Source organism: Pterocles gutturalis, unplaced genomic scaffold (assembly GCF_000699245.1).
Source record: "Pterocles gutturalis isolate BGI_N339 unplaced genomic scaffold, ASM69924v1 scaffold16502, whole genome shotgun sequence".
NCBI lineage: Eukaryota > Metazoa > Chordata > Aves > Pterocliformes > Pteroclidae > Pterocles > Pterocles gutturalis.
Window position 1 is genome coordinate 49,751 of NW_010115824.1, and position 17,018 is coordinate 66,768.

The 17,018-nt window shown below is 37.6% G+C and overlaps 1 protein-coding gene across 1 annotated transcript; it reads right to left on the bottom strand.

Moving 5' to 3' along the window:
- Positions 1-482: 482 nt before the first annotated feature.
- On the bottom strand, positions 483-16,571 carry WDR75 (WD repeat domain 75; the record flags this gene model as incomplete). The annotated part of the gene is made up of 19 exons (XM_010075326.1): positions 483-841; positions 2,603-2,694; positions 2,776-2,919; positions 3,894-3,953; positions 4,540-4,709; positions 5,288-5,383; positions 5,800-5,894; positions 7,738-7,921; positions 10,099-10,262; positions 11,063-11,235; positions 11,717-11,832; positions 11,922-11,981; positions 12,223-12,381; positions 13,170-13,258; positions 13,835-13,951; positions 14,472-14,542; positions 14,863-14,987; positions 15,722-15,815; positions 16,506-16,571. Coding segments are annotated over 19 exons (2,283 nt in total), but the record flags the coding sequence as incomplete, so codon positions are not given.
- Between the last annotated feature and the right edge of the window lie 447 nt (positions 16,572-17,018).

Here is a 17,018-nt window from a genome sequence, read left to right on the forward strand (position 1 = left end):
TTTCCTTGTTGTAGGATAGCCCCCCCCCCAAGAAGTAAAAAGTGTTGCTACTATTTGCCTTCCAATGTACGGTGTTAGAAAAGGAGAGGGAGGAAAGGGTCCTCTGCTTTGTTATCAAGGCAGTAGTAAAGGAGGGGGAGTATGGCTTTCACTAACACGAGTCAATATCATTCCCATTTTCATTATTTTTTATCCAAGTGTTTTTAGCAAAATGTTGTTTCCTCGGAGTTTTTAGTGACTGCAATTTCCATGAGCTTGCCTTCATACTGCAAAAGCACAGGAGAGCGTACTCACTTTTAGGCCTTCAAATTTACTACTTCAAACTAACTGTACACTCTGATATGTATAGTTAAGTGATATATAGAAACTCTAGCTGATGCGTGAGAGGCCTGCTAGGCTGGCTGTTAGGAAAACAGACAAAAATCCCCAAGCTAAATGTTTTCTAAGGTCACAGAGAATCATTAATAAACTAGGAGCAGAACCAGCTTTTCAAAACTTTAATCCCTCCCTCCAGTTCTCCCTTCTTATGGAAGTAGAGGCTATTAAAATTTATAGCCAAAGGCCTTGAATTATTTTTTGAAGAATATTTAATCTACAAAACTTCAGTTTACAGTATAAAAACAAGATGTCTGTTTAGAAAGCTGCTATCCAACTGTAGTCCATTTTTCTTATTTTTCGTAGCTCTTTTTCCTGGGATTTAGACAGTTTATATGTCATCTCTCCTAATAATTCCATAGGACTTGTATCTTCTTGTTCCATTTCAGTAACATCTCTTTCCTCATCTGAATCATCCTCTGTTTTTTCACTTTCCATTTCTACTTCATCAGCAAGTTCTTCAGCACTGTAAGAGGAACATGATTGGAAACAACCCAATTAATGAAATTAATGGGTACTTCCACATGCCATACTATTGCATACTATAGGAGAGAGGTAAGTTCTCATGCACATAACTCAGTAAACATTAGATTTTACTTAGTTTTTTAATCTTAAGCTACTTACCAACTACTCTACTTCTCTTGCCCTTTCAATTACAAGCCATTTTTCAAACAGCTGTCCTCTAAGTAAATGTAACAGACAAAATCTTTTTCTTTCTCCAAATATAATCCATCATGTCAGAATAGGCAGATGAGTATTATGTAAAAAGTTATAATCTCACACTCCTACAGGACCGGAAACATCAGATACACTGGTAGATGAGACAAAATTCAAGAAGGCCATTCTTCTCTTTCAAATCTGAAAAAGGTCCCTTGGTCTTAAAACCTGCAACCTGCATGGCAGAACAGTACTAGTCTCCTAAAAATCATCTGTTCTAATACAAACTATCAACCACTCATAAAATGTAAATGGTGAAACGTGTAATAAGTTAATATTATATTGACAAGGAGAATAAAACTACTTAACATTAACAAGTAAATTAATCTATACAGTGATATATTCTTGTCATTCTTCAAGAGCCCAGTCCTACAGCTCTTATATGTAACTTTAAGCGCACAGTCAAACTAATCACCAGTGTCAAAGTACAAGCTCTACATGTGCAAATATTTACACAGGCCACTGAACTCCCAAATTCTTCTACGTGCAAATTTCTACATATTCCTTGTATTAGATTTTTGCTTGTGTTTTGTTTATGTAGCAAAAAGACTTTTACTGGTATCACCAAATAAGGAAGCCAGCAATACTGGCCAACACAACATCGCAGAACTGATTATACCGCTGTTACGGCAGAATATAATGCACATGCAAAAACTACACCAACTGGTGGGTTTTCTTTTGTGCAAGCCCTGGCAGTGTAAACCATCCTCTCACTGGTCTTGGCGAATTCAGAATGGCAGCTGATACCAATGGCTCATTTTCACCTCTGGCTTGACAGTTCCATTAAACACTTTAAAGATTTAAATTGCATTTAATTGGCTTCAGTGTAAGTGACAAGATGGTAATCCTAATACAAGACTACAGTCATAATCCCCCTGCCTGCATTCTTTTCCTGGAAGCATACATCAATCTTGGAGGAGCAACCTACAATACATTTCAGGTACCTATTAAACTACCCCATTTAACTGGCATTAATGCATTGGAAGTCAAGCTTAGCTAACTGTGTTCACAGTATACACTCGTCTTGTGTAGCTTAATTAGGAATGAAATTTGAGTTCTAAAAGAACAGTTAAGATTAAGCCCAAGGGCTAACTTCTTGGTGTATCCAGAAATGTAAACTAAGAATTATGCAAGAAGTCATCATAACATCAAGTAAAGTTGAGAATGTGACATCTGTCAAGAAACACCGCTAAAAACATTAAATCCCTGGAATAAAGTAAATTAATGAAGAATGTTTGAATAGCAAAGGCAACATTTTGCCTACAAGCACGTTACACTAAACAACAGCAAAAATAACAGCAATAAAAGAGCCAACAGACTAAACAGCCAGTCCCTATATCTCCCAAAACCCTAGCTGTTTTAAAAAAATCTTGCCACAATAAAGCGTTTTACTAATTTATGCCAATAGAAGAATGAAGAGTGTTGGAACACTGCTTTTACATTTTAAACAAAGATGTACATAATTTAAAATAACTTCAATAACTAAGGAGAGTTCTTTAATTTTTCTTACCTTTTGTTCTCTTTGGAGATGAGCAATGAATTAATAAATATAGGACAGAGGAAGGAAGCAGATGGCAAGACATGTGCTGGAGTGTGCAAAAGCTGAAAAGATAAAACAGAAGCTTTATGAAAGCTTTTTGTTTGTCATGATTTCATTTGTACACTTACTGTAATTACTCCTACCTCTTTGACAGCAGGTGAATCTTGCTCGTTCTTATTCTGAACAACTCGTTTTCCAAGGCCTGTATCCTCCTGTGATTGCTGATGTCTGTGCTTTCCCAATAGCAAGCTAAATGGCGTCACGGGAAGACTTTCTTCTACCGCCAGCTTGAAAAAGGTGAAAGTTTCAAGTAGATTTTTAGTGTCACAAATCCAAGTTCTATCTCATTTTGAGTTACCAAAATTCTGAATCAACCTAGGAGACAAAACTCTACAGTCAAATTGAACTCAAGTGAGCCATATGGCTCTTTGTACTCATTTGCTGTCAGGGACCCTGAGAGTCCTACACCAAAGTTATCAAACTCTCCAGTATCTGCATTTGGATTCAAGAACACCACATTTGAGCTGGTTGACGTACCAATTAACTTACAAATACGGAAGTTAGTGCGTGTGCCAGAAAAACTAAGCATAGCTTTCAGATTCTACTTATGACTAAAAGATAATTTATACCCCCAGCATCACCTGCTGAGTGATTTAATTACGTAACTGGAAGCAAACCATGCCAGCTTCCCTTCTGGCACTAGATCAATATACCTTAATCGGAGTACCAAATTATTCTCCTACTCTCCAAAGAAACTGATTGCTTAAAACCACATTCCCACTGGATTTTGTATTAGAAACTAGCCACTTTGATCTATTTTATCTAAACCAACCAAATCAATCAAGTGCTACTGTTTTATTCTGTTCAGTGGGTATGAAATGCTTCTTCAACATGAATTTAAAAGATCAAATTTCCCAGACTACTTCTCCACAGAAGTACATGCTGGAATGTAATTTTGAAACTCCTCCTCCCTGGTAAGTCACAATTGACTGACAACTGTTCATCCTCACCAGAAGTGCAGTTCAGGCCACACTTAAGGTTTCAAGTGTTAAAGAAACCAAAATAAGGAAAGAGCTTATTCAAGGTTCAAGTCATTTCGCTTCACTTGCATAACACCTGAATCCTTTTAGAAAAGTATCATTTCATATCTAAGGCTCTGGTGTGCGTTTTCATGACAGAAGGGAATTTTAATCTGACAAACTGAACACCAACAGAATTTTGAACTGCTCTGTACAACGGTCAGAACTTCTATAAGAGGTACCTGTTTGCTTGATGGTGTAAGCCTGTCTTCTAGAGACTTTGTGCTAAGCGTCATTAGCTCCTGAAACACAGAATGATACAGCAGAGTTACAATGTGAAACTGCTTTCCATATTTCCATACCTTCCCTACAGAAGCTTCTGACTGGCCCAAAAGCTTTCATCAGTCAAGTGGAAGAGGCAAACACATCTCTTCATTTTATAAAGAAACTGAAAGGAAGCAGGAATTAACCTAGAGGCTCTCTACAAAATTTTTGGGAAAACAGACAGACAAAAAAACACCCACCCACATATTACAGGGAAAACTGAGAATCATATGAAACATTTCATGATCAGCAATAATACAGCTTCTTGCCGGTTGTCTAAATTTAACAGCATAGGCAGTATTCCCAAATTATCTAGTTTCCTGTGTGAACGAGGCAGCAGAAACTATTAGCAGCAGAAAACCAGTAAATAATCGATTTTGAATTTAAGCTGGTTTAACAAGTGAAAGCTTTTAACAAAGAACAAAGCATGGCTTACACTTTTAAATGCCTTTAAATCACAAAAAGAAACTCTTACACTCAACAGCAGAACTCTGAATTTATAGCAATCCACAATCAGGAAAATACTTTTCCCCCAGGAACCTCCTGCCAATCACTATTTCTTACTTGTGTATCCGTAAGAAAAAACAGTTGGGATCTTCTTAGCCAAGGGTATTTTTCTGAGCCAATCATTTCAGGTTCATCTCTCGGAACAAAGGCAGCAAGCTGGATCTTTTCTTTACAAAGATTTCTCTGGATATAGATTGGCCGTGGCTCATTTGGTTTAAACACAAACACTGCAAAACCAAGAATGTTTTATTTTTAAATAATGAAATTCTTACCTTCCTGGATACCTGCTGGACAGGATTGGTTTTAAGCACTAGTTTTCAGGAATTATAATTGGATAATAGAAGATACTTTCTATACTGCATAATAGAAGATAACTTTCACATTATTCTAATCCAGAGAACGTACTTGGAAATTAACTTTTCTGTAGAACAGTAGCTCTAGGAAGAGTAATCATAATGCACAGTCAAAGCTCTATGACACCCCTGTACAGGTCAACCACAGCTTTACATTTTCAGGAGAGAGCCAAGAACTTTCAAGACCCTCAGCCAGTGACCACGGTTAATCCTGTGCTATATCCTGTACTGGAAACTTAACTGTTGGAAGAAAAGATGGGGAACCAACAAGCTTTACTTGACTGCTGCTGTCAGACATGGCTCAGTTTTCCACAGGTTTCCACAAACACAGGCTCAAGTCTGTCTTATGGCTTTCATGGAGCTGAATTCTAAGAAAACCTTTTCTAGAAATTATGCTTTCACAGTTTTAAATTCCACTGACTATTACTTGTCAAAGAAGCCTTTGTACTTACAGCTGGACTCTTTTGAGAGCCATGAGACAGCAGCAATATATTCTGAAAGGGGATCAGGTTGCAGAACTAAGATGTTGAGGTGGGCACTCCATTCCACTGAAAAGCAAACACAGCAACAGCCAGATATGAAAAGAAGGCATTCAGTTCTGTCCCACTGCTTTGCCAAACAAAAGGTCAAATGGGAACAACACACAGGGCCTTGACCTCTGGAAGAGGCATGGAAGTTCACTTATTCCCAGATGAATGAAAGTACGCAAAAACTATCAACTTCTTCTACACAAACATAGGAAATACCAGCTATTACTGTGTTATCAGTCATCTACCTTAGAGTTTACTATGCACATGCACACAAAGCAGATGCACGCCGGACAGGATATTATGAAAATCATTACATTTCCACATGCCATTTTGCAGTGGGTCAATCTGGAATCAAACTATAATTATTTTAAGGTTTCATAGTGAATTCAAGTGTTAAGTGTTACCACTCTAGCATACATTTAAGCTGATCTTACATGCACAACTGAGCAGGTTCCAGCAGCACAGAAAGCCATAGTCAGTGGCACCAATGAGGTACTTGGAACACGTTAGTCTCCCAAAGCAGATTCTCCTACAGAAGTAAAGAGTCAAAACAAGTTAGTGGCCTTCAGATTTCATCTTTGTTTCTCTATGTAGTAATGATTCACAAGTTACAAGAACATTCATTTAAGATTTTTTTTTTTAGTGATATTTAAATCAGGTGAAATTTGCTTTTTGCTTTCACCTCTAGTAGCATGAAACCTCACACACAACAACCAGATAGTCTGGGAGATTTAAAAGTATGCATAAATCTATAAGGATTACATGTTCCTAAACATTCTGATTTCAAAGAGTGAGTTTAAGATCTTAACGCCGTAAGTACTAGTAAGTGTTCACATGGGGACTGGAAAATAAATTCCATCATTAAAGAATTTCTACTATTGCTCTAAGCACTAGAAAGGGAGAAGTAGTAAAAAAAAAAAAGTTCTCCTTAGAGGTTGCTCCTCTCATTCTTTTGTTTGAGAACAGTAGATTTCTATCACCTATCTATTTCTAATCACCTTTTGATTTCTAATCCTACAGAATGTTTTCAAAAAAGCTAGTAAGGGACAGAAATTCCATATTAAAACATAGCCCTCTGAAGTTATGCAATTAACACAGTCATTTAATGTAGTCCTACAGTAATTTATTTCTGTTTAATATAGCATAAACTAAAGGCTACAAAAGGAGCAGCTGGCTTGGGAAAAGCTTGCCACTGTGCCAAGCTGTCAAGACAAGTCTTCCCTACAGATACAGTAAAGATGTGGCTAACATGCCTCCCATAATATCTGAAGTACCTGAAGCCGTCAGCAAACCCTTAGCAATGTTTCCTAAAGTTTCTCAATTTCTAATCTTAGAGGACCAGTAAAAACAAAATGGACTTGATCACACAGAAGAAAAGCCTACAAACATACACAAAAAAACCCCATGAAGCCAGAAATCTCTGTATTTTTTTGTGATTCTTCATTTCAGTCTTTAAAACATCATGACCATGCAATGTTTTGCCTTCCATTTTAGGTGTTTCCTGAAGCCGTCAGCAAACCCTTAGCAATGAAAGAGAATGCTACAGTAGGTTTGTAGCATCTTCCTATTTCAGCAATTGTTTAGATGCAGAGATCTGGCACAAAGAACCAGTAGGTAAACCAGTGAGGTCGCCTATTGCCCTATTTTTTCAAGATTATGGTATGAAAAACGACACTTTACCTGGATCAGAAACTGCTGGATATTTGCACAGTCCATGAAGCTCAATATTAAGGCTGTCCTAGTCTTTGGGTCTCTCTTATCTTTTTTTATATCTCTACCATCGAACTATGACATTCCTCATTATCCCTACACAACACAAGAGTACCTAGACCTTCAGGATGTCTTTTATTATAACAGCACACAATGAAGCATGCTGGGGTAGTCTGCCAAGCAAATATGGGTTTTCCAGAGGTCAGAAAGGATCAGGCTATGTATTTTATAAAGCCATATTTACCTTATTATTGGAATTATGGTTTATTGATATAATTTCTATTTGTATGCATGCATACAGGAATAAAGAACAAACTTCTTATATTTTTACTTTTTCAGTACTTTGATTCACACATAGATTAATGGAGAGAAAGAGAAGGACTATTAACGCACTGCTGTGTGCCCAATGTACGTATTTGGATATGGGAGGTACAGGAGTCATAAGCAAGTAAGAAGATGAAACCGCAAAGCTTGATCTTATTATTTTTAACAGTAAGTTACCCACCACCTAAAAGACATTTTACAGTCTTTTCTGTATATGAACTTAAGACTGTTAAATTCAATGTTTATATGAACATAGATGAGCTCTTGAACTACTATCAATTGATTCTTTCTGTTCTGAGAGTTTAAGTAAGACATAAAAAGCCAGATGAAAAACATACCTTATTTTTCCAGGTGGATGGCAAAATGTACATTTAAGATCCCAAGTAACTGAATCCCATACAGTGACAGTTTCTTCAAAGCTAACAGCAAGCAAAGAGCCATCTTCTGAGAAACAGCAGTTAGTAGCTTGGTAGTTGTGGTAGCTGCCTACGAAGTCACAGCTCCAGCTCACACTCTGCTGTGCTGCATTGAACAAACAAGCTAGTTAATTCAAGTCTATACATGGAGAAAGAAGAATTTAACTATTAGGGCTGCAAAATAGGCTCAAGAGCAAGAGAGTTTTGTTTCAGAAGGCTTACATTTCTGAGAGAATCTGTCCTGTTCTAGTACAAGAAACATCTAGTAGGTTTTCCATTTGTCCTCAGTTTTGCATCTGAATAGTGAATCCTGACATTGACAGGGTACAATATTCATGTTTACTTTGACAGCTACATGAACGGTGCTCTCAAATGGGCAGATGTTAGATAAATACTGAAGCAGATTCAACATTTAGTGTTCTGAAACATACTGTTCTTTTAAAACTGTAGCAAGAACACAAGCATTATTAAAAACCTGAACACAGGTTGCACTTGAGTCCCACAAAACTCATGGTTCACTTATACAAAGTTTGAGGCTCACCAAGTGACCCATCAGCATGCTTCCTTGTCTTGGTTAACCTGCCAGTGTGTTAGTTGGGATACCCTTCCCACTGTTGATAACTACCATAAAATAAACAGAAGCAAAGTGATGTACTTACCTCAAAACACACATTTCCCAGTATAAATACATTCACACAGCATGCTTTTGAAACATACAAGTAGGATGAGGAAAGAAAGGAAAATAAGTTCGCCCTATGCTAAGATATCCTTTATAAAGTGGCTACAAGTTGATGATTGAAAGAACTGCCTGTAAAAAAAGCCAGAAACAATTCACTACTTTAAAGTGCATGGCACCATCTAGAGGCACAGCAAGAGATCTGCTGCAAATAAAAACACACCAGAGTGTATTCTACTTACAAACTAATGAGTTTATTAATATTTGCTGCACAGAAGCTGCAGTATATTGAATCTTTCTACCTAAGCATTCCTACCCTGCCCCTCCAGGCAAATACACCACAGAAGTCAGCACTAATTTGCACTTTTACACACACCATGAAACAGAGTATAGTCACTTAAAAACCAAACAAATATACACAAAAAAAAATGCCTGATGAGGCCAGTCAGCAGATACAAGACTATACTGTGGAGGGAAACAGACCCCATTAGGTTTCATCCCCAGCCCACACTGTACTCAGGATCAAAGCATGTACTCATTAAGTTAAGATATAATCTAGGTTTAAAATTATTTACAATCAAAGAAAAAAATAAGTCTTTCAGATACCATTAAAGGAGTTGCTACTAGGTGTACATATATACATAAGTCCTAGTAAATGAATATAAGCTTTTGTTTTTCCTTCTCATGAGCAGCAACAAACACCTTGGAAAGAAGAAGTCAATTTGGCAAAGTACATCTACCAAATGGAAACCTTAGTTCAGAAGTACTTTTGAACATGTTCTCACCTGCCCATGAAAACACAAACCCACTACCAAACTGCAAGCAGTTCACCAAGACCACTACCACATCTACTTGGAAACACTGAAAGATGAGACAGTGAGTGGCAGGAAAGTTCCAGCTGACTTAAGTGTACCTGGCACCGTAATAACATTTAAGTAAAAGGAAATTAAGAAGTAGGAAATCTTTTGTATTTCACATCCAAAGGCTACAGGCTAATACACATCCCCCAGATGCTCTGTTTGAAACAAGTGACCATCACCATGCATTTTGAGAGGTGAACTTTGGTTACTTGAGTCTCTTGGAAGTAGATCCTAAATATCCATTCTAGGATTTTCAAATATCTAATGGGATGGAAGGATGTTAAAAAAATGAACTCTGAAGTGGTGGAGCTGCAGAAGAGCAAAATGCTGTTATTTATTAAATTGTCACTTAAAACGTAATATCACATTTCTGCATCCTGCTCTCTTGAGCAGGAGTCTCAAATAAATAGATTATATCCAGAGGAACGACAAAAATCCATTTTCCCAGCATGGAAAAATAATTACCACAAACAATCCTTTAAACAACACAGGCTGCCATTCCCTTCTGCAGCAGGCTTGGCAAGGTCTTTGCTATTTCAGGAACCTCCATACCAATCCATAATTCTGCAAAACTACGAGAGAACGCCATCACAGAGGATGCTCAGGAGAACACAGTGCTCCATGTAACAGCAGAAACAGATAAATGCATGGGACTTGAGCACCTAGTTCTGAAAGGATAAAGTTAGGGTCTGAATTTCTATAACATGTTACAAGGTGGCAAGTATGTTACATTTTGGCCATACTTACCCTCTGGATCAGTGTCTTCTACCATCACCCAGACTTTAAACACACAGTCTCTGCCAGTTGTTACCAATATCAGAGAGTCATCTTCCAATTCATCCATGTCACGAAAGCACATGTCTGTTATGTGGTCCTCATGCGGCATATTTATTCTAGTATTCAGCTTAAAGCTATAAGAAAAGAAAACAGAAGCTTTCCAAATGAAATAAAAAGGCATCTGGGGAAGATTTTAGTTTAAGATGATTCTGGAAGGAGCAGGGAGAAGAGGAATCAAAGCAACTTGTGTCTAATTAGATAGCTAAAAGGTATTGCATTTACAGATCACATCCATACAGCAAGAGAGACAGTAGACCAGCACTGAGAAAGGATTAGCACTAAGCAAGAATCACTCTCAAATACTCAGCCTGAACTCTGGGCAGCCTTTCCAGTAGACAATCAGTCACATAGCTACTGCACAGATCAGCTTTATTATGCTTTGTTTCTTCTTTAAGAAAAACAACAATTTATAGTCAAAGGTTTGTTTTTTTGGTTTTTTTTTTTTGGTAAATGAGAAAATCAGGAAGTGTATGAACCAGATGCATATCAACAAGAGTCATATGTTCTGTACCCTATCTAATCAATTAATGATGGATTAGACAGAGGTGGGAAAACTGTACAAGCTATAGGACCATTCCAATAAGTCTACGATTTTTAATGCCAAGTAAATTTGTGAATTCAAGTCCTGTGGTTAAAATAGCCTGTCTGTTAATATAAGTCAATTAGATTCAGAGCAATTATTTCCAATCCGTATTTACTTCAACTCTGTGCATTGTTTCAGATGCACGTAACATGTTGTAGACTCTCCCTGTGATCTTCCCTAGAATTTTATTAGTTGATCTGGAAAAACTCTGCCTTTGCAAGACAGCCTATGTAGATATTTGTGTGATACTTTAGATTTTGACACCTAGAAGGCCAGCTCTCTTGTTGTTACCTTTGTGTTTCTTCATCATAGAACCACAGCTTCAACTGTAACTCGGGGTCAGTCACTTCTTCTCTCTCTTCTACTGTTGCCAACCACTTGCCTTGTGCACTGAACGCAACTTTTACCAAGTCAGCTTGGTTTAAGCCTGCCTGATGAATGTATTGTCGTTGCACAATATCCAACTGCAAAAGAACAAGAGCAAAACTAAATTCCAAAATTCAAATGGAGATTCAGAGATATCACTCATAAAAGCATGGAGAAATTATGTTCTGAAAGCACTGATTAGAACTGACTAGGCTGTGGTATAAAAAAAAAGCCAAATGTGGGGAAAGCGTAATTAGGGCATGTACATTCCCCAATAACGCTAAGTGTAGGAAAGAAATTTAATAAAAAGAAAGATATTTTAGAGGGATTTTACCTAGAAATTTTTGACATTTAACAGGAACAGCACACTGTTTTGAAGTATTTATTCAACATTTAGCTATGCTTAAAAAGTAACAAAAGTTTGCGGCAAAGCTGAAAACATCTCAGCTTGGAATCCAGTCTCATGGTAAAGCTGCTGGCTGTTTTCCTGTTTGCCATATTAAGCCTTCAAGTAAATTCTGATGCATAACTTATTCAATCACGTAAGTTAAAGTCTTAGTTCAAGCCTATCCAACTTACACTGAAGAGCTGTTGGTCACTTTGTAGACAATAGAACTGCAAGTGGCCAGGCTCTCCATTCAGGACCAAAGCTTTGGTTCTAGGATCAACCACTAGACCAGTCTTGACATCCGCACCTGGAAACAAAAATAAGATGACAAACAACCTAAGATAGGAAGTGACACATTCCGCCCTCTAAGTGGAAGATAAATGTTATTGCACTTACTTTTGATTAGCCCTTGAATACTTTTGGAAAATCTTAGGTTGCTGTTGACTATTGTGATTCCTGAAAGGAAAAGCAGACAAAGTCTCGCAAAAAGCTTCTGCAATGTAACCACAAGCAGTCATCACCAAATTCACACAACTGATGAAACAGTGAAATATCACTTCAAGCATCTGTTCTTTCAGATCAATATTGAACTTTTATGTAGCATCTAGTTACTTAATCTGAAACGAACAAAATAAAGCTCACACACATTTGCATTCCATTTTGTATTAAGTGATACTTAAAATATATTTTAGCTTACTGTTGTCCGTGTGCAAGGTGCAACAGAGTGCGCCGTCAGGTGACACAGAGATGTACTCAATAGGAGATCCCAAACGAGGAAGGAAATCCTTCTGACAGTCTGATTCATTGTGCCACAGAACTAGAACAGATTCAACTCCACCGCTCAGCAAGCTGGTTCCTTTTCCAGTAAAAAAAAGTGCAGTTATAGGTTTTGGTTAAAAAAAAAAAATATCATCAGCATACGTATTTACAATGACAGACAAACATAGGTTTCTCAAAAACATGTCTTAAACTGTCACGTACAAAGCAATTATCCCTCATATCTAGCCTGGGCAATACACATGGATATATTTCTCATTATACCATGTAAAATTGCTTAGAGAAACATGGATTAAGCAACAAGAATTTGTGCCTACAGTAAAATTTAAACAATGCTTTGGGAGCAGTAGATCCCATTACTTTCTGAATCAGCTGAGTATTTGCATTAGAATATAGCTGTATTGTTCTCCTTCTACCAGCAATACTTTGCAGTAAGAAATAGCCTCAGATAAAAGTTAACTAGATTTTTGCCACTAGATTTGAGCTCCGACAAGACTGGCTTGTTTTATTTGATTGCAAATAAGACTCTGGCAAGAACTCATCACTATTACTGATGAAAGGTGGGAGGGAGAGTGGACATGGGGGAAAAGAGGTAAGAGGAAGGGTTAGATTCTATGTTCTGCCATAGAAGGTAGACATCTGACATTATGAATGCCAATCAAAATTTATCAAAAAATAACAACTGCTTCCATTTTTATTTCAGATCCCTCCTGGACATATTTAAATTTATAGATATTTGTTAGTAAGTGGACAAATTTGAACTTCTATTCATTTTTCCCTCCCTGCTGCAACTCTTTGACTTTGAGAGGATTTTTTGTTTGTTTGTTGAGGTTTTTTCAGGGTTTTTTTTGTTTGTTTTTTACTCACCCTCAATAGAAAAAGCTAGATCCATGACAGTATCGTGATGCCAGTGCAGTGTGGAAAATGTGTATTCCTTCTTGTGGTAGAAATTCCTCCTATGTGGGGAGGAATAGAACAGCTCTTTAAATCACATCAGCAACAGAAAATGAAAGGAAATATTGAACTGAATCAAGTATACCATCCTCTCCTCTAAATTCCAGACTAGAGTTCTTTGTATGCTCAAGTGATGCAAAGGGAGGGAAGGAACCACGCCAGCAGGTTTTCGGCGCCTTTCTGGTGCGCACCACGCATCCTGGACATACTGAGCAACTCAGCGCTGCACAACATATTGGCAAGCATATTGTTCTTAACCCCACAATTCCACCAGTGTGCCCTCCCTAGAACTCTACTTGCCCATAAAGAGTTATTTCAGCTGCTCCCACATTACGTTTTTCAAATACAGTTTAGATTTGTGGAGCATAGCATAACAGGAATTATTTTCCCATTTGACAATAACCTGAAGCTGTACCCTGAAGTCAATGGCAGACTGCAGGTTTTTGCCATTCTTTGCTCATTATGACTTCTGAAAATGGCAACGCTGAGGACGAATTAGGCAGCTTTGCTCAGGTGTCACTTAATTCCTATGGCCACATCAGTTTCTGGGGTACACAGCTGAATCAAAATGTGCATACCAGAGGCGAATCTTCCCATCAGCACTGCCAGTTGCAATGCAATCCTCCGTAGGATGGCATGCTATGCAAGTGAAGTGATTGCTTCCACCTTTTGTCTTCATTGCACTTAGAGAAAACCTTCGAGAATTAAGAAAGTAGCTTTATTTATATAAGTTGGGTTTTTCATAACAAAGCTTCAAAAAGATAAGCTAATGCACATAAAGATAATTCTGACTAGCACAATTAAACATGCACTCTACAAAAAATAGCAAAAGACTTATTTTTCTCTTTATTCATTAGTTCTTTGCCTTCAATCAAGCTGAAAGATTTTTCCTTCTTTCTCTCTCTTCTTCCACCCCAGCTTTGTCCCCCGACCCTGTTTTTGCCCTGAGCAAACTATGTCACTTCTTTCAGTCCAGCATCAGCCTAAGCATTTACCTGAAAAAAAAAACACATGCCTGAGCTGAAAAGATAAACTACAATACCACTGCAGCACCTCACTGTGTGCCTCTAAGGGAATGTTCTTATGTAGTGACTACATCCCCTCCAGCATAAAACCAAATGGTTGCTGACAAAAATAAAATGTGCACACACATCACCAGTTAACAACATTTATGATATATTGTACTGAGTCAATTCCTGACATTTGCATTCTTACCTGTTCAACTGTTTCTGTTTAAAAAAATAAACTTGTAGATTAAGCTCCTTCACTGATGCCACATACTCACCCTGTTAATAGTAAAACAGCAACTTAGGACATACAGATTATATCCTTACACATTAAAGAAAAAAAATCATGTATCACAACAAAGTACTTAAAATTGGAGATAACACACAAGCCGATGGTAAGTATCTTCCTATTATAAGTGTTGGGTTTGTATTTTTATAAAAGAAAGCACAGGTCTTACACAGATTCATTTACCTTCAGCTTTGTTTCAGTGCTACTGTGTTTGTATAAAAGCATAAAGAGCATATAGTTCATTTCAGAGGAAAATAAACCAAACCAACCCACACCCTACACAAGAAAAAACCCCAAAAGGCAAATATACTTCTCTTCCAAATGCAATATGCTTTGGTGACGCATCCACACCATCCAAAACCACCGACAATTCCTTGGCTTCCACATCTTGGCCTGCTGCTTTTGTCAGCTTTACTGAGACCAGCTGGAATGTATCTGACCAAAGAAAAATCTGTTATCCAAAGGCTTTTATGAACAAGTTAATGTACACCCCTTACAAAGGAGATTTACACCCCCTCTACCTTAAAACTAACATGCTAGTATCTTCCAATATTTTTTATAAGTTTGAAAAACTTTGTAATGCCTTTGAAAAAAATAATTGTTTCAGAAATTTTGATTCAGTATTGAAGCAGAGGGCTAGACAGTGGATACCAGTGCAACTGTAAGCAGAAAGCAAGCAAAGTTGCATAATATTTTCTCTTGCTCTGAAGTTACATTTGCAGCAAAATAGTAAGGTCAAGCTATATTTACATTTATTTCAGACAGAATTCTAGTAAAATTTATCTAGGCATGCTGTTAATTAGGACAAGTCTATTTATGTTAATACTGCTTAAAGTGGAAGAGTAGTCTCAAGTACCGCAGCATACCCTATATCATGGTAAGCAGTGCTTAAAGATTTAGTCCATTTACAACATCAGATACACACAGTATATGCTTCAAAAGTGAAGATAAGCACTCATCTAGAGAAATATCAGAAAAGAGATAGCATAAAATTAAAACAGAAACAGGGGCACACAATGTATGACTGCAGACACCTGTCACAGGACTTAAGAAATATTTCCAAAATTAATATATTGAACCACATTCTTGCAGCATACCATTCACTGACACGACAGTAGCTTAGACACAGAGTGACTTGGATGACAAGGATGATGTTGATCATACACTACCTCTTTCACCGCTCTTTGGAATGATAACAAACACTGAGTCCTCACAACTAGCAAGTGCATACAATGCCAGAAGTTTGGGTCCTACACTGAAAGTCTGAAGAAAAAATGAAAATCAGCTCAATAATTATTACACTCGTGCATATGGTTTTCAACAGTGAATAACACTAAGTTTTTGCAACAAGGAAAACACATATGCTTTAAAGAAACTTCCATCTATTAATTAAAATTCCCAATTCTAGGACAAATATAAATACCTTTATCCTATCAAGGCTAATACAAATGTTAAAACAGTACTAATTACATATGAGACATCAGATTTACTGAAAAACCTGAAGGTACCTCACCCCTAATACAAAGCAGAAGGCCTGCCTATAGGGAAGTGCCTCTATTTAGCAGAAAACGGGAGCAACAGGACAGATCGCAGGCCACATTTTCAAGCCATCACATCAATTACTATTGGCGTATCACAAACTGCAGCACACTTCCTAAGAGCTACACCGGACTCTGAACTGGAGCAAGTAGCAGAGTTGGTATGTCAGCACATAGCTCATCTTTGTCACCAAAAGATTCTGCATCACCATGAGCTCCTGCAGTGACACACCCATCAATTGCCACATTCTATTACTGCCATAAATAGATGGGTTTTGGGCTGTGTTAACGGCAGAACACCACATCTCAGACTGATTTGTGCCCCTTTGTAATAACAGCTGCAGAAATCCTTATTCTGCTATCAATGGGCCAAGAATAATTTTGACATGTGCTTAACAAAAATAACTCAACTTACTTTAATGGGGATCCCATCCATGAAGTCCCACAGCTTAATGCTGCCATCAAGAGAGGAAGAATAGAGCTGAGGAAAAAAAAAATACACATTAGCTAAAGTAATCCATCAAAGTCAGCTTTTACATAAAATCACTGCTTAAAAGTTGAAGGCATGATCAATGGAACTGCAATTCTAAGCAGCTGAATAATCAAAAACACACAACAGAGCAGGTCTGCGCTGCCTTTACAGAAAGTGCAATAGAAATACAACACTATTATTCTAGCTTGAAATAAATATTTTCATGAAGTGTCAAAAAACCAGGTATTTGTGTTTAACGACTTGAGACTAACAGAGCATGCATGGATACCCATTATGGGAACAGCTATTAACATCTGCATCAGACTTCACACAGACAATATGCAGATACAGCCCATCCTAGCAAACAATTCTTGTTCACATACAGACATCAAAAACCCCAAGCAATCTGAAGAGCCGGAGAAGGAGCAGCAGGGAACAGGGAAGGCAGGCTGCCGG